The sequence below is a fragment of the Leptodactylus fuscus genome, chromosome 8 (assembly GCF_031893055.1).
Source record: "Leptodactylus fuscus isolate aLepFus1 chromosome 8, aLepFus1.hap2, whole genome shotgun sequence".
Lineage (NCBI taxonomy): Eukaryota > Metazoa > Chordata > Amphibia > Anura > Leptodactylidae > Leptodactylus > Leptodactylus fuscus.
In genome coordinates this window covers 63,890,653-63,913,750 of record NC_134272.1, presented here as the reverse complement: position 1 = coordinate 63,913,750, position 23,098 = coordinate 63,890,653, and the positions used below count along the sequence as shown (strand labels likewise).

The following is a 23,098-nucleotide window of genomic DNA, read 5'->3' as shown; positions in this document are numbered from 1 at the left end:
CTCCCACTCCAGACTCCAGACCAGGGGGGGGGGGGGGGGAGTAGATTTGGGGGGCGGCGCGATTAGGTTTTTCTTTTCATCATCCGCATCAGGTAGCAAGGGGAAGGTGTGCGTCTATATATATTATGTCCCTGAAACCTCTATTATGCTCCACAGCCACTGGGGCATAATAGTGGTTGCAGAGGGATGCTGCTACTCTTTTTTTAAAGGATCCCCCCCCCCCCCACAGACCCCCGAGTATATTGATATGAGGCCCAGGAGAGGTAGGAAATATTAAAAAAAACCTGTTACTTACCTCTCCACGATCCAGGCAGGCCTCAGGCCTAGTTGTCTAACGTCTCTGACGTCACATGAACCGGGCCTGCGTCCTGGGTCATGTGACGTCCGACGTCATTCAAGAAGGACGACAGCGGAGGCCGATAGCGTAGGAGCTGGGGGACAGGTAAACAGTAGTAGTTTTTTATGTTTTTATTCCCCCGGGTCACCGATTATTATACTCTGGGGTCTGAAAAGACCCCAGAGTATAATAATTTTTTATGGGTGTCCACAGTGGAGCATAATAGTGTGTGCAGGGGCCACTATGGGGGATAATACTGTGTGCAGGGGCCACTAAGGGACATAATACTGTGTGCAGGGGCCACTATGGGGGATAATACTGTGTGCAAGGGCCACTAAGGGACATAATACTGTGTGCAGGGGCCACTATGGGGGATAATACTGTGTGCAGGGGACACTATGGGGGATAATACTGTGTGCAGGGGCCACTATGGGGGATAATACTGTGTGCAGGGGCCACTAAGGGACATAATACTGTGTGCAGGGGCCACTATGGGGGATAATACTGTGTGCAGGGGCCACTAAGGGACATAATACTGTGTGTGCAGGGGTCACTAAGAGACATAATACTGTGTACAGGGCCACTATGGGACATAATACTGTGTGCAGGGGGCACTAAGGGACATAATAGAGCGCGCAGGAATGTGGAGGAGGAGGTCAGTCGAGGTGTTCAGTGTCACTGTCGGTCAGGGGGGGGGGGCCCATGTCAAAAGTTCACCTCGGGGCCCTGCCATTCCTAGTTACGCCACTGGACGAAGGGGTTATTACAGTACATAATACTGTGTGCAGGGGCCACTATAGGGCATAATACTGTATACAGGAGCCACTATGGGGTATAATACTGTGTACAGGGGCCACTATAGGGTATAATACTGTGTACAGGGGCCACTATATGGTATAATACTGTGTACAGGAGCCACTAGTGGGCATAATAGTGCAGGCAGGAACGCGAGGGAAAAGGGGCGGTCGGTCGGGGTCTTTGGAGGGGGGACCCCATGTCAAAGGTTTGCCATGGGGCCCCGCCATTCCTAGTTATGCCACTGGATGCAGCAGTGATGTTATGTCAGCAACATAGTGTATATAGTGTAACACATAAATATATATATATATATATATACAGTAAATATATATATATATATATATATATATATATATATATATATACTGAAGGGCAAAAGGGTAACAACGTTTTGAACAATCTTTTGATCTTGTGACTTTCAGGTTTCATATCTCACCATCCACTTCAGCCTTGAACGTGAACATATATGTGACTTGTTACTATTTAGTATAAGATTAGTTATGCAGATTTTTTTTTCTTTTAATGTAGATGGTAAGCCCCGTATGGGGATCACAATGTACATTTGTTTTTTTTTCCTATCAGTATGGGGTTTTTTTGTAGAATGGGAAGAAATCCACACAAAAACGGGGAGAACATATAAACTCCTTGCAGATGTTGCTCCTGGTGAGATTCAAACCAAGAACTACAGCACTGCAAAGCTACAGTGCTAACCACTCAGCCACCATATTACCCCTTGTTATGCAGATTTTTGTCATGTAACTGCATGGTTACTGTTTTGCTCCTAAAAATCTAAAGTGTTTTTACTATGACCTGGCATATGAAAGCTTTCTGTTGTGTGATGATGTCCAACTGCAACTGTCAAAAATGGTAAGGGCCCCAATGGAGAACTGTTTGGGAACATCTTTAAAAGGCATTTTTGGGGCATCTATGGCAGCTAGATTATTAAGGAGTGTTTTTTTTTTTTTCTTGATTTTTGAGGCCTCCAAAAAGGGTGATATTGGAAAAAGTAAGACAAGCTGTCCTATATAGCAAAAGGACGATGGAATGGGCGGTATGTATGAAATGTGAAACCACTGGCATCATCCTTATAAGATAGTTGGTTTGCAATAAGGGAGCATATCCTGACACTATATGAAGACAAAGGATTCTTGTTATTTGGTCATCTCCTCTTGGCCTTCTTGGTTGCCCTTACAATACAGTGCTATGGGGTCCAACAATAAATGCAACACTACACCTGTAATAACATAACTCTACTTACAGTGGACCTCTAGTTGGGGGGATTATTCTTGGCTGTGGATATAGGAGTGACCCAAGGGTGTACATAGAAATCCTGGGGTCTTGATAGCAAAAGTGACCAGTTCCCTTTATACTTTTCCTACCCGTTTCCTATTGAATGCACTCATGTACTTGCACTAAATGAACAAAGTAAGACACAAGATGACAGGAGAACATTTTATTGTCTTTACAGCGAAATATTCCAGGACAAACAAAAGACAGTCTCCGAACCCCTGGCTTGCTGTATCACTTGACAACTGTTGTGAGGGCAATATCTCCTTTTCAGATGTAGAAAAATACACATCTATGTAACCAACCCTTTGCCCCATTATTTCCCCCGCCACAGGTTTAAGATTCAGGACACCTCGACTTGTGACCTGCAGATAGCACCGCATGAATGTGGCACGGACCATGCTAGAGCATAAGTCAATGCATTGTGCATACCCAAGAAGGTTTTCCTGTTGTTACACAGTTACAACACAAAATATTCCAATTTAGAAAAACATATTAATTATACCCATTACCTGCAATTGAATGTAGATGTATAGGTGTACACACCCAACCCTATGTCTTGTCTTCACAATTAGTGTGTTTTGCTATTCACTTTGGAAGAAATATACCCCCATTTTGTTGAAGTCTGTGTCTGTCTGTATGTGTATTTGTAAGGCTCTGTTCACATGTGTGTTGTTATTTCCATTGCTCTCATCCAATATTGGAACAGAACAACGAAAATAATCATATGCCGCATCTGTTGCATGATGAACAATGGATGGAGCCCAGTGGACTCTACTGACTATAATGGTGTCTGTCAATTTACTGCAATATTCTGTTCTATTGAATGAATCCTAACAGTACCCCCAACACAAATGTGAACAGGGCCTACAGTGTTTGTAGAGTGTTTGTGTGTGTATATTGCATTGTTTGTCATGATTTATCGAGACATGAGAAAATGGTTTCCCATTTCTACTTGCAAATTTTGGCAAGAATTTTGAAATCTTCTAGCATTGGGCCAATTTACACAGTATATGAAGCTCATAAGACACTGATCTGCTACAGAAACTCTCGATCTCAAGAAGCTTACATACTGCTAAAGAAAGGTTTTCTCATCTCTTGATAAATCTAGCCTTGTGCTTAACAAACCCAACGCACAAATCTGTCCATAAACGCATTTTCAGTGAGTCTGCCATAATCGCTCTCTTTAAAGATGGCTGCCCTCTCTCCTAAACTGAGCTTCCTTAGCACCGGTACATCAAGGTCTGATCCAACAGACACCAAAGTAGATACAACATTATGCTTTTTCATGGCGGTCACCGACTCTTCCAGACCCTCCTGACCAGTAACGCCATCAGTGATCAGGACAAATGAGGTTTCTGCGAACTTCCTTGCACCTCTGGTTTTGTCCCCAAGGATATTATTGATGGCATAGACAATGGCATTTCCAATATTGGAGGAAGAGTCATAGTAGGTAAGACGTGATAGACCTTGGTTAATCTCTGTTAAATTATAGGTAAGTGGGAATACCACAGCCTGCTCATCCTTTCCACCATACTGCAATAGGGCCACACGGGCATTGTTAGCGTCATCATTGGTCCTTGACAGAGACAGGCGTCTAGATACCTCCTCGACAAATGTGGCTGCTTGTCTGAAGTTTTGCTTTCCCATACGTTCAGAGCTATCCAGAAGGAAGACAACGTCCACTGGGCGCTGAGTGCACTGAGCAACTGCAAGTTCTGTGGAAAAAAGGTGTATATACAGTGTATACAGCTGATATACTCACTACTACAATATACTATATAAACCTGCATGCATGTATATAAATCACCTAAAATATACATTTGACAGCTTACTAGACAATTGCATTTAACCTATCTCTATACATGTATAGGGACGAGAGACTTTACTAAGGTTTGCAAGTCCCGTTATAACAGCATAATATATAAAATAATTACAATGATAGGCCAGCGTCCCATTGTAACAATGAGTTTATTATTGCTGTATATACTGTATGTGTCATGCTATAACATAAGACTGCCATGTTTTAATTTTGTGCTGCATTCCTAAACTCCTAGCCAAAAACAGGATTGGATCCTAAAAAAGTCTAACCAGGAAAACACGTCTGCCTTGCCTTATTTCACACTGATATGACTGTATCAATGGCCGTATGAATGACTCCTCTCTCTTCATGTTGCAATTGGCAAATTGTATTTTTGGACACATTCACACAAGAACACATGCAAACATGTACATATATCATAGAGCAGTGAGATGAAGACAAATATGACACAAGCAAAAAAAAATAAAAAATAGGCAATGAAGGACTAAGGACTAAGAAGGCAATTTCTATGCAAGTCGTGAAATAATTCTGGCCTATCAGACCTTTTGTTGTCATATTAACATATTCATTTAAGGTAGAGGGGTTATAATAGCAACCCCTTTGTATTAGACACACCATGGGATGTGGATATCATAAAAGTGGGCTCCCTCCATGCATTGGTATATACATGGTTGGTCATTGATTTGAATGGTCAGGATGTAATACTACATTTTCACTGCAGATGTCACTATAGACACAATGTATGGTCAGGCGGTTACCCCTATTAAAAAAGGGGTAACCAAACTCCATAAAGATGTAAATTCTTGTTTAAGGCTACATGCACACTACATGCAAGTGCCGATCCGTGAAAAACGTCAGACAGCAGACAGGTGATATACGTGTGCCATCCGAGCCTTGCATGGACCTATTCATTTAGCACACTGAGACCAGGCCACAAAATAGATAAGAACAGGCCCTGTCCTGAGTTTCCATCAGGTTCATGTACTTGTGATAATACAAAGCTATGTATATAGGGCCATAGAAAATAATGGGTCAGCGTCCTAGCGAGTAACAACACGGCTAGCACATTGACATAGCACACATTCATGGATGTAGCCTTACACCTGGGTGCTGGGATATCTGAATTTGTTTGATATTATAGACCACTGCAATTTATGATATGTTTATTAGAATCCAAGCTCTTCCTTTGCTTAGGAGTCCGGTGGGCGGTGCTACTCAATGGCTGACAGCCTTCCACATACAAGCGTGCATATAGAGATACCTGTAATTCACTGCTTAGGACCACCCAATAGGAAGTTAAATGAATAAAGTTTCACTGAATCCTTTCCTATAAAACCATATATCAGTCTGGCCAGCTTATTCTACTCTATACTAGATCAGATACTACGCTCAGCATGGCAGGTTCCCTTCAAGCATTAAGGAATGGAGCATATATATAATGGTTAAATAAATAGCATTTGCATTAAAGTTTTATTTATAACTATATTATATTTTATGTAACTGTAATAAATTATATTACAGGACATGTAATATATATATATATATATATATATATATATATATATATATATAGATATATAGATACATATAGAAAATTTAAGTTTATTATTTTATAATTTGTCCAATCCAGAGTCCTGTCTGGGATAAAGCTCTATATCTGTATATATATAGCTCTGCCTAATTATCAAGTTCACATTTAGAAAACTCATAAACCTCATCATATACAGTCCACCTGCTAAACCTGTAACAGGTACATCACAACGCCTCTTTGACAAGTATGGGAATAAGACGACTGCATTAACAGATTCCAGTGAGTGCATTGGCATCGCCTACAATGTCTGCATGAACCCTTCTAAAAGCATCAACAAACAGCCCGGTCCAGTTCTGCCTCTCGTCTCCGTTGGAGAATTTGGCCCTTTCAGCCGTATAAACCATCATAGCAATGAGCTGGGAGTGCGTTGGGGGCTCGGAACTCGCCTTCTGAGACTCAAGGAATTCAGCAACCTGAGGGAACGTTTTAGGAAAGGCGATCTCCACACCCTCTTCATTAAGGTCGTAATTTACGATAGTTTCGGGGTTATGTCCCCTCCCACCTGTGAGGGCCAGAAGGACAGGGTCAGGGTTCCCTTTCCCCTGAGACAATATACATTAAACTGCTTATAGAGTTAGGAAGTCTCTTCTGCCCTTCCTTATACTATTGTCCTTGACCACTATGAGTTAGTTAGTTAGTTAGTTACTTCTCCTTATCCAGACAGATCAGGTGAGATTCAGTATATCAGTAATGTCAGAAGTGGTTGGACACATTTCATGGTAAGACGTAGTAGACTTGTGTACAATTGTGTAGAAAATACGGAGTAGCGCATCTTGCCATTCTGCTATGATATAGTGTGACTACTGTATATAGCTGGAAACAAGGTGGTAAAAAAACCCTTTGTATTACCACTGAGAAGACATCTCATTTTATGATATATGGAAGAATCTGGTAACTTCTGCTACCTACTTCCTAAGAACTACATACAGATATATCCACCCTTACAGTAGTCGGCCTTCTTTAAACTGGCCAAGCCCTTTAATATTCTGCAAAGTTCTTTAAGAACTCCAAATTCTTACTATACAAAGTCAATACATTATCTTGACATATTAGCAAAATCCTTGATAGGCTGAAATTCATATTACAACCATTGGGTAGACACTAGAGATGAGCGAACAGTAAAATGTTCGATATTCGATATTCGTTTCGAGTAGCCCCTCAATATTCGACTACTCATTTCAGGGGTAGGCAACGTTCGATCAAATTACACTTACCAAGTCCACGAGTGAGGGTCGGGCTGGATCCTCCGAGAAGTCTTCTCCGTGCAGCGTTCCCGCGGCGTCTTCCAGCTCTGAATTCACTCTGCCAGGCATCGGGCCTGGGCAGAGCTGACTGCGCATGTCCAAACTACAAGCGGGCATGCGCAGTCGGCTCTGCCCAAGCCCGATGCCTGGCAGAGTGAATTCAGAGCCGGAAGACGCCGCGGGGAAGCTGCACGGAGAAGACTTCTAAAGGTAGGAGAAGAACCAGCGTTGATTGGCCGACTGTATAGCATTCGGCCAATCAATGCTGGTTCTGCATCGAACTTTTCCATTCGAATAGCGAGTGGTACTCGATCGAGCATGAGTATTTTGAATACCGTAGTATTCAATCAAATACCTACTCGATCGAGTACTACTTGCTCATCTCTAGTAGACAACTATAGAACAATTTCTGGCAATGTACTGAAAAATCATGTTTTTTTTAAAGCTAGTTATCTTCTGCCACACATCTTAGAATAAGTCTAGCCAATAGAAAAGCTAAGGTAGAAGACATCTGTACATGACTGATATACAGACATACAGTATATACAGTATAGCTATTCTACTTATAAGGAGAATGACCTGACAACAAATTCATCTTAATTTACAAATTTTTGTAAATTCACTATGTTGGAAAAACACATGAATGTGGTTAGCCTAAAAAGTTAGCCCCTTTAAATATACCTTTAATGGGTAATTATGGTTGCTTCTAAGTGGCTTATTCTAAGTATAGGGAGAGTGGTCGTGTAACCATAGAATTGTTATATAATAGAATCCACATATCTATCATACATTTCTGCAGAACAAAGAAACATATAAAGCCAAGATAAACTATAAAGTATGATTATAGGACATAAGACAATGGCTTACGCACATAGACAAGCATCACTCACATACATACGTTATGTGCTGGATCAACCATTACTAGAACTAGAATGACCAATGTAAAACGTATTACCTGCTTGACATGGCAGATCCGGACATACAACCTGAGGGTCTAGAAAGAAGACAAGATAAAAGAGTTAACTATTAAAATTCAGCAATGCAATATTACTTATATCAAGAGTGATATTTGGGTCCAAAATGTAGCCAGTAGAAGGAACATTTACACAATAAGGCTCAGTTATTCTAGGCTGCATTGAGATTCAGTAAAGGTTTGTTCTGCATTACATTACATAGCTATGTACATACGTGTATATGTATATATGTATCGTAAACTACAGCTGTACCGCCAGTGCTAACACATTTCATATACCTGGACACAGCAGTTGTTCCATGTTGTCGATAAACTCATCAGCTACGAGTTCTGAGAAGAGTTTCATCTTCTGGACTTGCCCCTTATTGTCGCAGGCTATGGAAGTCAGGGTTTCGGAATCATCTTCTTTGTTAAACATATCGCCGATACCAATGGCGTTTACTATGACATTGCGGTTGCACAGTGACTGTAGACGATCATCGGGGTCTCTTGGGTCATGACGTCCATCAGTAATAACCACAGCAAAGACTTTAGCTTTGTCTCGTCTTGTCTCCTTGATCAGTTGGTTGTAAGCAAACTGCAAGGCGGATGGGGTCCATGTTCCTCCAGCAATCCACTCAAGGCGTCTCACTGCCTCCTTGAAGCTTGATAAAGAGTCAATACGAGGATCATTCAACTGAATAGCCTCAAAGGTGCCTTCATGACTGTACTGGACAACACCAACTCGAGTGCCTACAGGATAAAATCTTTCTTGGTTATAAAGAAATTTCATTTCTGGGTTAACATTGAATCTATCTATCTATCTATCTATCTATCTATCTATCTATCTATCTATCTATCTAGATATAGATATATGTATATACACTATGTGATCAAAAGTATCCAGACACCCCCAAGAACATACGTTTTTCATATTAGGTGCATTGTGCTGCCACCTACTGCCAGGTTCTCCATATCAGCGACCTCAGTAGACATTAGACATCGTGAAAGAGCAGAATGGGACGCTCCGCGGAACTCACAGACTTTGAACGTGGTCAAGTGATTGGGTGGCACACATCACACAGGTCAATGCCAAACGACGCCTCGCTTAGTGTAAGGAGCGTAAACATTGGACAAATGAACAGTGGAAAAACATTGTGTGGAGTGACGAATCATGGTACACAATGTGGCGATCCGATGGTAGGGTGTGGATATGGCGAATGCCTGGTGAACGTCATCTGCCAGCGTGTGTAGTGCCAACAGTAAAATTCGGAGGTGGTGGTGTTATGGTGTGGTCGTATTTTTCATGGTAGGGGCTTGCACCCCTTGTTGTTTTGCGTGGCACCATCACAGCACAGGCCTACATTGATGTATTAAACACCTTCTTGCTTCCCACTGTTTAAGAGCAATTCGGGGATGGCGATTGCATCTTTCAACATGATCGAGCATCTGTACATACTGCACGGCCTGTGGCAGAGTGGTTACACAACAATAACATCTCTGTAATGAACTGGCCTGCACAGAGTCCTGACTTGAATCCTATAGAACACCTTTGGGATGTTTTGGAACGCCGACATCGTGCTAGGCCTCACCGACCTACATCGATACCTCTCCTCAGTGCAGCACTCCGTGAAGAATGGGCTGCCATTCCCCAAGAAACCTTCCAGCACCTGATTGAACGTATGCCTGCGAGAGTGGAAGCTGTCATCAAGGCTAAGGGTGGGCCAACACCATATTGAATTCCAGCATTACCGATGGAGGGCGCCACAAACTTGTAAGTCATTTTCATCCAGGTGTCCGGATACTTTTGATCACATAGTGTATGTATACATGGAACAGGCTTGTATGGAGATAACATATAGACACATGGCCACAAGATGAAGCCTGTTAAGGCTAATGCCCCATGTGGGCTGCAGCAAAAAAGCCCTGTGGCATAGCATCGCTGTTTTTCCTGCAGCCCTTTTCACAGAAAGTCTGCAGAGGTTTCCTCTGAGGGCTTTCTGCTTCAATTATACCTATAGCGAAACCGCCAATGTTTCCGTAGGTTTAATTGCATGCTGAGATTTCCAAAACCGCAACGTTTTTGGAAATCGCAGCGTGTCTGCTGTGCATATTTTTCTACAATATGTGACTAAGATTCAACACTGTGGTCAAACCGCAGAACTTAGGCCACATGGGGCCCCGGAGGCATCTAAATTGTTTTTTATATGAACAAATACAACTTACCTGTGTCAGCATTTGGATCTTTAGCAATGGATCCAAGTTTGCTCACAACATTGATGACAAAGTTCTTCTCCAGGGTAAAGTTAGTATAGCCAATACTCTCAGAGCTGTCAATGATAAACACAATATCCAGAGCACCGCAACGCTTCTCACAGTCTGCGGAGGAGCAAGCAAGAGAGTTACTGCAATGCAACTAATAAAACAACAAACCTACAGTAGTATAGTTATAAAATCATATGCAAAAATAGTATAAACTAACTTCTGTAAAAGAACTATACAAATTCTAGTTCCACAAGTAGGGCTACTAATGGGGCATTATTAGTAGAAGAGCTTTGAAGGGGTTGTACCAAGTTGTGACGTTATTCCCTATCAGTAGGATAGGGGGAGACTTTATGATTGATGCGGTTCCAACCACTAGGACTCCCATCGATCCTGAGAATGAGGCTCTGATGATCCCATCCAGATGGAGTGGCAGGCCGATCATGCACCCTGCGGCTCCATTCATTCTCAACGGGAACACTGAAGATAGTTGAGTGCTGTTCCAGACTATCTCTGGCACTTCCTCAGGGAATAAATGGAGTGGAAGGGCAAATGCTCAGTCGGCAAATTCATCAGCACAGGAGCACAGGGGACCGATTCTCAGGATTAGTTTTAGCATTCAAACAGCTACTGGTCATTAAATTATTCCCTATCAATAGTGGATAACTACATACCTTGGAACAACCCATAACAGTCAGTCATCTGACTATATAGACACCACTGCCTGATGTACTGATCCCAATTCTAACATGCAAGGTGATATCTCTGACAAAGTGGCCAATATCAGAGACATTACTGTGCAGACAAAGACATTCAATGGAGACAATGACACAGCTACAAAGTAAAAATAAGCAAAATTTGTGTAATAATTAGTGATAGTAATGGGTTAATAAGTACACCCATATACTTTTAGCAGTGTTTGGGGTGATTTCTGGGTGTCTCTGGCAGCTGCTGGCATCCTCTGCATTTGTTTACAAGGTGTTAGCTTCCTATTGTGTAGCTTCTACACTAGTTCCCTCTCACTCAGCCCCCCTCCTCTCTCACTCCGTTACACTCCCCTTCCCTTTCTCCCTAGTCTAGTGATCCCACCCATTACTAGCCCCTCCCAATCTTTCCCATCTCCCTAACTAACCTATTCCACCCACTACTAGCAGACAGAAAGAGGGGTGGAACCGTTCGTGGACACAAGAAGGCTTGGTAATTACTGATGGGGATGGGGAGGGGAAGAGTAATGGTGACGTTCTGTTTTGGAAGCAGTGAAACGGAACATCACTAGATTATCAGAACATGTCCCTGGGGCGGTCAGGAATATGGGTAATTACAGACTTTTTAAAACTTAAGTAAATTATAAGTTAGGCTGGGGAGGGGGTTTCATTTAGGGGTTAATTCTTAGCTTATCCTGGACACTCCCTTTAAGAACATGATATTCATTGAAAAGATAAACTATATTTAATGATAATGAGAAATTGTATTGTATATATTTAATAACTAACCGCAGCATCCACATGTCTCTCTAACGTAGGTCATGACATCGCATTCCTAGGAAAAAAAAAAAGTTGACTCAATGGTGACTTTAAACGGTGAAATTTGGCAATACATCCTACAATGCAACATGTGACATCTTTAGTTACATATAACTGCATTACTATACAATTAACATGTACATCGGACATGTTTCTGTACTCACTGTCAATGCAGGGTCACCAGGAGGTCCCAATTCACCCTAAAATGAAGAATGCAAAATGTCATTAAAACAAGTGACTGCCAATCCACATAAATCCACATATATCTTGCAAAAGCAAGATATACAAGATAAAAAAGCAGATAGCTAATATGTCAAATAAAAAATATATACCGGTCCTCCGGGCCCTCCAGTTGGTCCACGGGGTCCTGGCTCTCCTCCAGGTCCTGGGTCACCCTGTACAAGAGGAAATAAAATATAATAGCTATATAATACCTCTATAATATGCTACTGTTATTACACTATATTTCTATTTCCTATATAGTAGGTAGGCAGAGAATCTCACAGTATAATGAAATTACTATGCCAGTTATACAACACTGGCTACTTACAGGCTCTCCCTTCCCTCCCTTTGGTCCTGCGGTTCCTTTGAGGCCAAAGTCCCCTCGTCCTCCCTGGAAAAAAAAGATGGACCATCTGTGAGTATAAGCAAATAATATAGTATTTGGAAATATAAACCCATTTTTAAAGGTGTCAATACATCTTTGATAGTTTCTGGCTGAAAAATTATCAATTTCCCCACGTTCATGCATACTCGGGTCAGGCAAAGGTGTACAGATGTGTTCTTCCTTACCTTTCCTTGTGGCTGAACATATCCAGATAGTCTTGTCCCTAGATGTTCAGCTTGATTTTATGGACCACATTCTGTCATGAGATGCCCATCCTACATGTATCTAAGTATTTCCCCCCCCCAATGGTTATACACTATTTGAAATTTGGTAGTGGTGGACATATATGCACATGTGTTTCCTATTGAAAGAGGGGAGAAAATTTCTACCTAACACCTTTGGTGGTAGCCTATCTCCTTAGGGAACAAAGAATTGGGCATGGTAAGCTTCATCATGCCGATCCAACATTCTCCCGACATTAGCTTTTGCTGCCATACACATAAGATAGTCGGCTGGTCTGTCAGGTTCAGCTGACTTTTCTCTTTTATACGGGGTGTTTTTACATTTTTTTTTACTAAGACATGGAACTATTTGAGTGATACTGAAAGTGTCCCAGTGACTTAATTCATTATGGATCATGGACATATATTAAAGGGGTTTTCTGCTACTATGGTATCAATGATCTATGCTTAGGTGTGCCTGCTATGCACTGAAAACGTCATCAATATAACCAAAAATCCTTTAATTTAAAGTAACAAGATCAACCTATTAAAGGTGGAATTACATTTTAAAGGATAAATGTTGTATTACCTGAGGTCCCACAGGTCCCTTTTCTCCTTTATCGCCCTAGAAAAATATATATAAAAAAGTCAATAATTATCTGCAACTAATTCAACATCCAATTTTTCCTAAACTAGATCATACTCACTGAAGGACCACGTGGTCCTGGGTAACTAATGCCAGGTCTCCCTCTGTCTCCCTGTAAGAAAACAGCATACTATTAATTCCATCCATAATTGGCGTATACATACAAGAAATTCTATATCCAATTTTAGAGACAATTGTGTAAGATTTCAAAACGCAAATAGGTTACAAACTATTCATTATAAGAATAATTTTAGTGAGAAACCTAAATCTAGTGGGTTCTGGTTCCCATTGAAGAGATCCAACTGGTTTATTCTTCTAAGTAATGTTTTGTGAGGAAACAAATATGCTAATTAGCTCTCCTCCAGAAGGAAGAAAATCTTAAGTAACTTAGTCACCTTAGGTCCTGGTAGTCCTGGGCTCCCTCTTTCTCCCATATCACCTGGGTCTCCTCTTGACCCCTGAAAAGAAAGCAAAGACATTAATAACTGGATTATCGGCAATTTTGAACCAAATAGAAATTGTATGCCTATTATATTCTATGTAAAAGCAAAAATAAGAAAGATGAGCAGCTTGTGGAGTGGCGCGCTGCAGCAGGCGAGCGGGGAGAGACCTACGAGAACAGAACAGGCAACGGGGAATTTGTCTGTAGAGGTTGGACTTTCCAACCTGCATCATTGTACATTTGCTTGTTCTTGAATTTTAAGGGTCCTCATTCAGCTTATTCCTGCATGTTACTCACATCATAAAACATTGTGTTACGTTTTTATATTACTAAACCCCATAATAGGTCTTCTGTAGCCAAATGCTGACCACCCATTGACAATATACGTCTAGGTGGTCACCATCTAACTCTGTTAACTCTGTGGTATACACAGGGCTCAATAAGTGCTGTGTACACAGTTATTGGTGCCACCATGATGCGGCTTCCCTTCCAGCCTGGTGGCCACCTGATCCGCCAAGGGCCAGACAATCTATGAGCCGCGGTGTCTTATAGGGCCCAAATCAGAAATCTTTCCATATACTCAAATATGGAAATGGCTTTCAGTCACAAAAATTTCTGCAACAAATCTTCTGAGTGTGAGCATATCCTTTGATGCCAAAAATTAGCTTAACCCATGGGTGGCAGGTGGTGTTAGTGAGGAAATATCGCTATACGCCCAAGAGATAATGTACTATAAAGTATTGGGGTAATGGTGGTAATATGGTAGAGGATCAATAAGCGGGAATCCCTAAGAGAAAGCAAGTGTGTACCCTGTTTTGGGCCAGGGGTAGTCCTATACTGTTAGGTAAATGATACAGATAATTGGTAAACTTACATTTCTACCAGGTACTCCAGCTGGTCCTTGAGCTCCTCTTGGGCCTGGGGCTCCACGATCACCCTTTAGGAACAATATTGGGTCAATGAGTGATTACATAATTACTAAGGTTATACAAAGCATGCCCATCACATTAGGCCTGATCACGAATGAATATATCATCCCACCAACACTATATCACTGATGACTATAGAGCAAAGGAAATCTCCAATAATCATGCAGATTTTACCCGTCCTCCTTTCACACCGGCTTCTCCACCAAGACCTCGAGGACCCTCTGGTCCTGGATCCCCCTAAATACAAGAAAAGCAACAAGTTAGTAAATAATGAATGGGCATTCTTGTAACTATTATTAACAAGTCACAAAGACGCCAATCTCTTTACCTTCTCTCCTTTGGAACCATCAGTTCCTGCACTTCCTTTGTTACCAGGATCTCCTCTACGACCCTAAATGGAAACATATTGTAAAAAAGTGCCCAAGAATCCAAAAGAATAAAATGACTTATGAAAGACCATAATAAGATATAATCTAGTAAAATAACAGCTCTTACTGGCTCCCCTTTTGGTCCTTGAACTCCGGGTCCACCTTTGTTACCTTTCACACCTGGAGATCCGGGGGCGCCAACATTTCCTGCAGGACCCTAACAACATAAAACAAAATACATATTGGTCAATTGATGCATGATAGATGGACAGACCAAGAGGCAAGTAAGACTGAGAAGAAGTAAGTAAGGAATATCATTACATCATATATAGAAATAGAAATCTGATGCCCCAGATTCCTCGGCCTTTGTTGATATTTGTAGAGATGGAACGTTTTCTTCCATTTGTATTATCGTAGCGCCAAGTCACCATTACCAAAGCATCGAAGAAAAAATTTACTAGTCATTTTCAATACTAAGACTCTATTCAGATCACGTTTTTTACATCCATTCAAAGGATGCCAAAAACAGATGCCCAATAATATTTTCTTGTGACGTTTTACTTGCATATTTTGGATCCGTAGAAAAGCACAGACATCCTACCAGGATTATCCTAAATGATCAATGTGTAGATCAGATTTCACATTTCAGAATGTGTTTCCATGTTTATTACCTTATTTCCTTTCTCTCCAAAAGCCCCAGGGGGTCCGTTACTTCCAGGTCGGCCAGGGTCTCCCTAAAATGAAAATAATACAGACATTTGATTAGGTGTACATAAGCCTATTCCATAATGAATAATATGTAAATGACAAGTAACACTAGGCTCAAACTAATATTCGGGGAATCTGTCCCCCCTCCCCCGTTTCCGCTTAATTAGAATAGGTGGAGAGAAAAGTCCTGCAAGTTGTGTCCCCGGCTACAGTCAGGTAAGTTACTAGGACATCTGAATCTGACAAAATGCTGTATAATAATTCTAGATTGCGCTGGTCACGTACCTTAATACCGCGATCTCCATCTTCTCCTCTGTCTCCTGCATCTCCTGGATAGCCATCAGGACCCTGACAAATAAATGAGAAATATTTCCCATGAGCTACAACTGCACTCAGCGATGCCAGAAATAACAGATCGATTTAAAATTGATAAAAACAATGGTCTGTAAATGGTGATATGGCATTAATGGGTTAATCTATTATCATATGTCGATCACTTGTAGCTAATACTCATGGGTTAACTTTAAGTGGTAGCTTGCTGGCATAAGTGTTGTCAGCAGTAGCCAAAACATATCAGCTAAATTCAGGTTTTATTTTTTACTTTGCAATCTATGTTATAGTATTGGACAACCCTGGTACTATAAGAAGAGTATGAAGGGCTGGCACTAAGTGGGTGATTCATCTGAGCACTGTATACATTATTCATATGGGCATAGTATAACCTGGGCACTACATGGCATTTCCCATCAGGGTACTGTAAGTTACTATCCACTGGGTACTTCATGTTGTATTAAACTAGCTAGTGTTTGAGCCGCATAGATGGGTAACTATCTTGATACCGTACCTTGCTATTTACCTGCACATTATATGCGTTATTATCTGGTCTTGGTATGTATGTATGGGAAATGATGATTATTCAACAGGGTACAACATGACACTATTCAAAAAGGTTTTCCTCACTGACTATTCTTTGGACTCTGATTTGGCACTGCATCGCTTGACTGTTACTGACCCTTGGCTAGCTGACCTCTCTTTGTTGTTGTCCGTCTTGTCTCCGTTTTGTGTTTCACATATCCAGGAAGGGACTGTCTTCGTGGTTGCTGCCTATTAAGTAGGATAGGGCCTGGCAATAGGAAGGGTCAGTTGGGGGCTTCAGCTTAGGGCTCACTGTCTCTTGTGTCCTGTCCCAGGGTTCAACAGCTACTGGGGAATTGCTGTCCTAGCAATTCCTTAACAGTACCACATTCCACCATTCAAAAAGATACTACATTAGACTATTTAATAGGGTACCACATGACAGTATTCAAAAAGTTACTGTATAAGACTGTTCAACAGGGTACCACATTACACCATTCAAAAAGATACTGTATTAGATATTCAATAGGTTACTAAGTGACATTGTTCAAAAAGTTACTTTGTAAGACGATTCAACAGTTTTTCATATGACAATATTCAAAATGTTAATATTTGACTATTCAACAAGGTAATACATGACTCTATTCAAAAAGTTACTGGATAAAACTGTTCACAAGGTACCATGTGACACTATTCAAAACTTAAGACTATTCAACAAGGTACTACATTACACCATCCGAAAAGATACTGTATTAGACTATTCAATAAATTACCAAATGACACTATTCAAAAAGTTACTGTATAAGACTATTCTAAAGGGTACCACGTCACACTAGTTAAAAGTTACTTGTATCATATTTTTATGATTTTTTGGCAATTTCTATCACATTTACTGTAAGCGGTATGTACCGGGACATCAATAATAACATTTGTGTATTTTTTCTAGGTTTTGTAGCCACCATTTTGGGTGAAATTTCAATTTATCTGGGAACTGTCTGACACTATTCAGCAGCATACTTCATTCATTCTCTAGGCATGTATACCACTTGTCACCTGGGCACTGTATGCCACTAGTCACCTGGCCACTGTATGCCACTTGTCACCTGGGCACTGTATGCCACTTGTCACCTGGCCACTGTATGCCACTTGTCACCTGGGCACTGTATGCCACTTGTCACCTGGCCACTGTATGCCACTTGTCACCTGGGCACTGTATGCCACTTGTCACCTGGGCACTGTATGCCACTTGTCACCTGGACACTGTATGCCACTTGTCACCTGGGCACTGTATGCCACATGTCACCTGGGCATTGTATGCCACTTGTCAGCTGGCCACTGTATGCCACTTGTCAACTGGGCACTGTATGCCACTTGTCACCTGGGCATAGGAAAGTGCTAAGCATTGTATAGTATGTACTATCCATATGGACATGGTACACTGCTATTTGTCTGGGCAATGTATATCTGCATACTGCATGCACTATTTTTATAGGGTAACAGGGTACTGTATACATTTTATCTGAGCTCAGCATGACATTATTCTACAAGGTATGGGATGTCCTTATCCATCTTGGAACTGCATGCAGTGGGAACTGTATGATCTATATATTTAAGCACGGGTTACCCCAATTACCTTGCTGCTATTTGCAATGCTTTAGTACGTTATGTATTGACTCTGTATGTAATATATTTATTTGGATACCTCATATATTAGTATCTGAGCACCATTTACACAATGCTTTTGAAATCTGTATGAGTCTAAAAATTTGGCACTGTATCATGCTACTCATGTAGGCCCTGCAAATGTTTTAGGCGGGTGTGGAATAAATACTACAAAACAAAAGCCTGCTTTCAGAAATATTTTATTTTTGTCAATTAAAAAAAGAAGTGAATGAACAAAAGAGAAATCTAAATCCCATCTATATTTGGCATGACTGCTTTTGGCTTCCAAAACAGAATCAATTCTTCTAGATACACATGAAGACAGTTTTTGCAGAACTCAGCAGGGAGGTTGTTCCACAAGTCCGTCTTTCTCTTCATGTGGTCCCAGACAGACTGAATGATGTTGAGATCTGTGGGGGCCATATCATCACTTCCTCCAAATATTGATTGGTATTAGATTTCTCTTTTATTCATTCACTTCATTTTATTAATTGACAAAAATAACCTATTAACACTTCCAGTACTAAAAGTGTTCTTACTTGGCAGCATTATAAGCATACCTGCCTGAAACCTTTGGACAGCGCTATATGTTGCTTTTTGTCTGTTCACTATATGAAACCACCATCAAGTGACTGCAAGTGTCCGTTTGTCTGGGCACATAACAGTATGCTACCAGTCATCTGTGCACAGTATAACACTTTACACCAGGGTATTGTACAGTAAGTTACTATCCAGTCAAGTACTGGACACAGCTGGGCGCCATTGTTACTGTGTGCAACTTTTTACCTGAACACTAAATCTAGTCACTATCTGGACATGGTATATCCTATTTCTCTGACCAACCATCTGAAATTTGTTTGACACTATAAATTAGAACAATACATTCCCAATCCATCAGGGCAGTGTATGACGCTCTCTATAAGGGCACTGTATAATGTTAAGTATCAGTATACTATATAATACTGCTCGTTTGGAAACAATATGACTCTACTTATTTGGGCACTCTATGACAATATTGATTTACGCTACCTCTATAAGATCCTCAGTACTACAGGGAAATCTTACCTTGTCTCCAGGATCTCCTTTACATCCAGGAGCACCAATGCGACCTCTTTTACCCTAGAGATAGAGACAGATAGAGTATTTATCATCCCATTATTATTCATTCTTATTATTAATTGTACAGAAATATTGAGAGATTAAAGCACCACATTAAACATTACTGAAGGAGAAAGAACGGGTGCCATTTACAGCCAACCTTCAGAAGAATCTTTCCAGGGTGATCAACTAAGGTTATGTTCACATAGAGGAATCTGGAGCTGATTGTAAGGCAGATTCTGCCTTGATATCCGCTTTCAATTCCATCCTGAATATGAATCCCATTGTTTTTAATGGGTGGCAGTGATCATCTCTGAAAGAAGAAGCGTCCTGCTTGATCATCCCATGATTTCTGATACAGCCGCATTGTGTCTGCGGTTAGTCAGCGACTAAACATCCAGCGGAAAGCTGAAGCTCTTCTTTGGTTTTCTACCATGAGATCCATAGGATAGGAATCTGGAGCGGAGACCTGACTTTACACAGGGAGGGATGCCTGGTAGCAATGGCAGGGCTCACCACAGGGTCTTACATTACTTATAGATTTGGGAATTTGTTATTGATCATCACACGTTTGGTTGTAACTACATAAATTGATCAGAAAATTACAAAAATGGACTTTTCAAAGGCTTTTGATACTGTTCCACCTAAACGGTTGGTATGCAAAATGAGAATGTTGGGACTGGGGGAAAACATATGCTTTTGGGTTAGCAACTGGCTCACAGATAGGAAACAGACGGTACTTGTTAATGGTAAATATTCAGACTGGGCCACAGTCACCAGTGGGGTGCCACAGGGGTCAGTATTAGGGGGCCACAGTCACCAGTGGGGTGCCACAGGGGTCAGTATTAGGGGGTCATAGTCACCAGTGGGGTGCCACAGGGGTCAGTATTAGGGGGTCACAGTCACCAGTGGGGTGCCACAGGGGTCAGTACTAGGTCCTCTCTTGTTTAATATCTTTATTAATGACCTGGTAGAGGGTTTACAGAGCAGAGGTCCATATTACAGAGCAGGGTGTCCATATTTGCAGATGATACTAAACTTTGTAGGGTAATCAATAATGAGGAGGATAGTAGAATATTACAAGGGGATCTAAGGAAACTGGAAGCATGGGCGGAGACTTGGCAAATGAAGTTTAATGTTGACAAATGTAAGGTAATACACTTTGGTCGACATAATAAAACGTATGACTATGTACTAAATAGTAAATTACTGGGTAAGACTGTCAATGAAAAAGACTTAGGGATTTTGGTGGACAGCAAGCTTACCTTTAGTGACCAGTGCCAGGCAGCTGCTGCCAAGGCAAATAAAATTATGGGATGCATCAAAAGAGGTCTAGATTCTCATGACAAGGACATAGTTATGCCTCTATACAAATCACTGGTACGGCCACACATAGAATATTGTGCGCAATTTTGGGCGCTGATATACAAGAAAGACATAGGTGAACTTGGAAAAGTGCCAAGACCAGCAACCAAAATGATTAGGGGAATGGGTGGACTGGAGTACAAAGATAGATTAACAAACTTGGGGTTATTCAGTTTAGAGAAAAGACGTCTACGGGGAGATCTAATAACAATGTACAAATACAGGAAGGGACAATACAAAGAACTTTCTAAGGATATTTTTACTCCTAGGCCAGTGACAGTGACAAGAGGACATCCTCTACGTCTGGAGGAGAGAAAGGTTCACCAGAAACATAGAAGGGGATTCTTCACAGTAAGAACAGCGAGGCTCTGGAAGTCTCTGCCCCGGGAAGTGGTGATGGCGGATTCATTAAAAATGTTCAAAGAGGGCCTGGATGCCTTTCTTGAAGAGAACAATATAACAGGTTATGGATTCTAGATTTTTCGGACACGTTGATCCAGGGTTTCTATACTGAATGACAGATTTGGTGTCGGGAAGATATTTTTTCCCCTGAAATGGGGTAATTGGCATGAGCCTCATGGGGTTTTTTGTCTTCCTCTGGATCAACACTGTAGGGACTGTAGGGTTATAGGTTGGACTTGATGGACTAATGTCTTTATCCAACCTCATCTACTATGTAACTATGAAATAATGTCAGAAAACACTATTTTTTACTATAATTATTGTAATAACGCAACATGGATGTCACCAAAAGCTCCTAGCAAAAGTTAACAGGCTGTAGAGACTATAGATTAGAGGATAGACAAGTCTAGGGACCTATATATAGGGGCAATGGTCTTTATAGGGATTTTCCCACCTTAGTTATTTATTGCAGAACTGAATGACGAGAGCTGTGTCAATTTGTGGCCATCCTGCCATTCATAGACCACCTGGATGTGACAACTAGCAGTTGGGGGTCATAGGATCTCTACAAATTGGTGGGGGTACTAAGAATGGCATCTCTGCCTATCAGTCCATTACTACATAGATTGTAGATATGCCATAATAGTATATAGTGCAAAACACTTTAATCTGACCTTAACCATAGTCTGGAAATAAAACAGTCTAACCTTTTCCTATACCTGTATGCGGCAGTGCACTGATACTATTCTCAATATGTAACTATCATACATCAGTTTAACGCCATTTTATCTCCTTACCTTCTGTCCATCTGTGCCATTTCTTCCATGAACACCGGGTAACCCCTGGCATAGACAGAAATACAGCGGTTACTTTACAATTCACTCCATCTCTCCAGACATGAATATAGAAATGTTAGAAACCCAACTTACTCTTCTTCCATCTGCACCAAAATCTCCCTAGGATAAAAAAAAAAATATGTTAATGGAAGAAAAAATATTCATATCACATCAAATACAACCTTCTAGAGATGAAGCAGTTACTGTACCTTTTCACCTTTAGCACCAGGACCACCCTAAAATAGAAGAGAGAAGTGGTTATATGTAGGATTACTTGACGGACATGTGTAGATACAGCTTATTGGCTATGTGCTACGTCTGAATACTACTACGCACCTTAGGTCCAGGGTATCCGATTGGTCCCTCAATTCCAGGATCTCCCTAAAATAAAATATTAGAATGTAAGATCTTTAAATAAAAAATGATGCAAAGAACATACGATATAGAAAGTGACGCCACTCACCTGCCGACCTTTCTGACCAACAGCTCCGGGTTCACCGGCATTACCTTTAGCACCCTGAAATAGAGTCATGTTTTAGTAAGAGAGTACAATAATATTCTACATTGTGTTCTATACACAGTAACTTATTGTAAAAGGGTTAGTACATGACTTCACTAGTGACGACTTATGCTAAGGATAGGTTATCAATAGTAGATGTCTGTACACGTCTTTACTACTTGATCTTTAGCATAGATCATCAACAGATCATCGAGGGTCCAACCCCCAATTCCCGATCAGCTGTTTCCCGGAGCTGCTCCAGGACTACACAGCTCCAAATACATTGTAGCAGCTGCCAATGGTGCCATAAGCTCAGTCCCATACACTTGAGTTACTTGGGCTATATACATGTTAAGGTATCTATAGGACATCTTGGAGCATGATCTGGGCAGCATTAGTTATAAATAGAAGTGTAAATCGAGGTTCGGTCAATGTCACTTACCTTCTGTCCTCTCTGACCAGCTGAACCAGGAGGTCCGGGAAGCTGCAGACAACTCAGTCTGTAACACTGCAAGAGAGGAAACATTGTGTATTTAGAAGTGTATACTAGGCAAATGGAATAATAACCATTAGGATTACAGTTACATTTATACTTATGTATATTCCATCTAGATCACAGTTCACTGTCTAAGATTCTTAGCTTT

The 23,098-nt window shown here is 41.0% G+C and overlaps 1 protein-coding gene across 1 annotated transcript in view; it reads right to left on the bottom strand.

The window, feature by feature from the left end:
* Positions 1–2,573: 2,573 nt before the first annotated feature.
* The window catches only part of COL6A2 (collagen type VI alpha 2 chain), a 30,581-nt gene continuing 10,056 nt past the window's right edge, over positions 2,574–23,098 (bottom strand). The window contains exons 5-28 of the mRNA XM_075283776.1: positions 22,897–22,962; positions 22,419–22,472; positions 22,292–22,336; positions 22,165–22,191; positions 22,049–22,075; positions 21,917–21,961; positions 19,320–19,373; positions 16,023–16,085; positions 15,701–15,763; positions 15,157–15,246; positions 14,990–15,052; positions 14,836–14,898; positions 14,607–14,669; positions 13,686–13,748; positions 13,352–13,402; positions 13,234–13,269; positions 12,367–12,429; positions 12,149–12,211; positions 11,981–12,016; positions 11,787–11,832; positions 10,258–10,410; positions 8,332–8,784; positions 8,035–8,073; positions 2,574–4,140 (exon numbers count right to left, since the gene is read on the bottom strand). Coding sequence (XP_075139877.1) covers positions 3,542–4,140; positions 8,035–8,073; positions 8,332–8,784; positions 10,258–10,410; positions 11,787–11,832; positions 11,981–12,016; positions 12,149–12,211; positions 12,367–12,429; positions 13,234–13,269; positions 13,352–13,402; positions 13,686–13,748; positions 14,607–14,669; positions 14,836–14,898; positions 14,990–15,052; positions 15,157–15,246; positions 15,701–15,763; positions 16,023–16,085; positions 19,320–19,373; positions 21,917–21,961; positions 22,049–22,075; positions 22,165–22,191; positions 22,292–22,336; positions 22,419–22,472; positions 22,897–22,962 — 2,325 coding nt within the window. The 3' untranslated portion in view covers positions 2,574–3,541. The remainder of the gene's footprint in view (positions 4,141–8,034; positions 8,074–8,331; positions 8,785–10,257; positions 10,411–11,786; positions 11,833–11,980; positions 12,017–12,148; positions 12,212–12,366; positions 12,430–13,233; positions 13,270–13,351; positions 13,403–13,685; positions 13,749–14,606; positions 14,670–14,835; positions 14,899–14,989; positions 15,053–15,156; positions 15,247–15,700; positions 15,764–16,022; positions 16,086–19,319; positions 19,374–21,916; positions 21,962–22,048; positions 22,076–22,164; positions 22,192–22,291; positions 22,337–22,418; positions 22,473–22,896; positions 22,963–23,098) is intronic.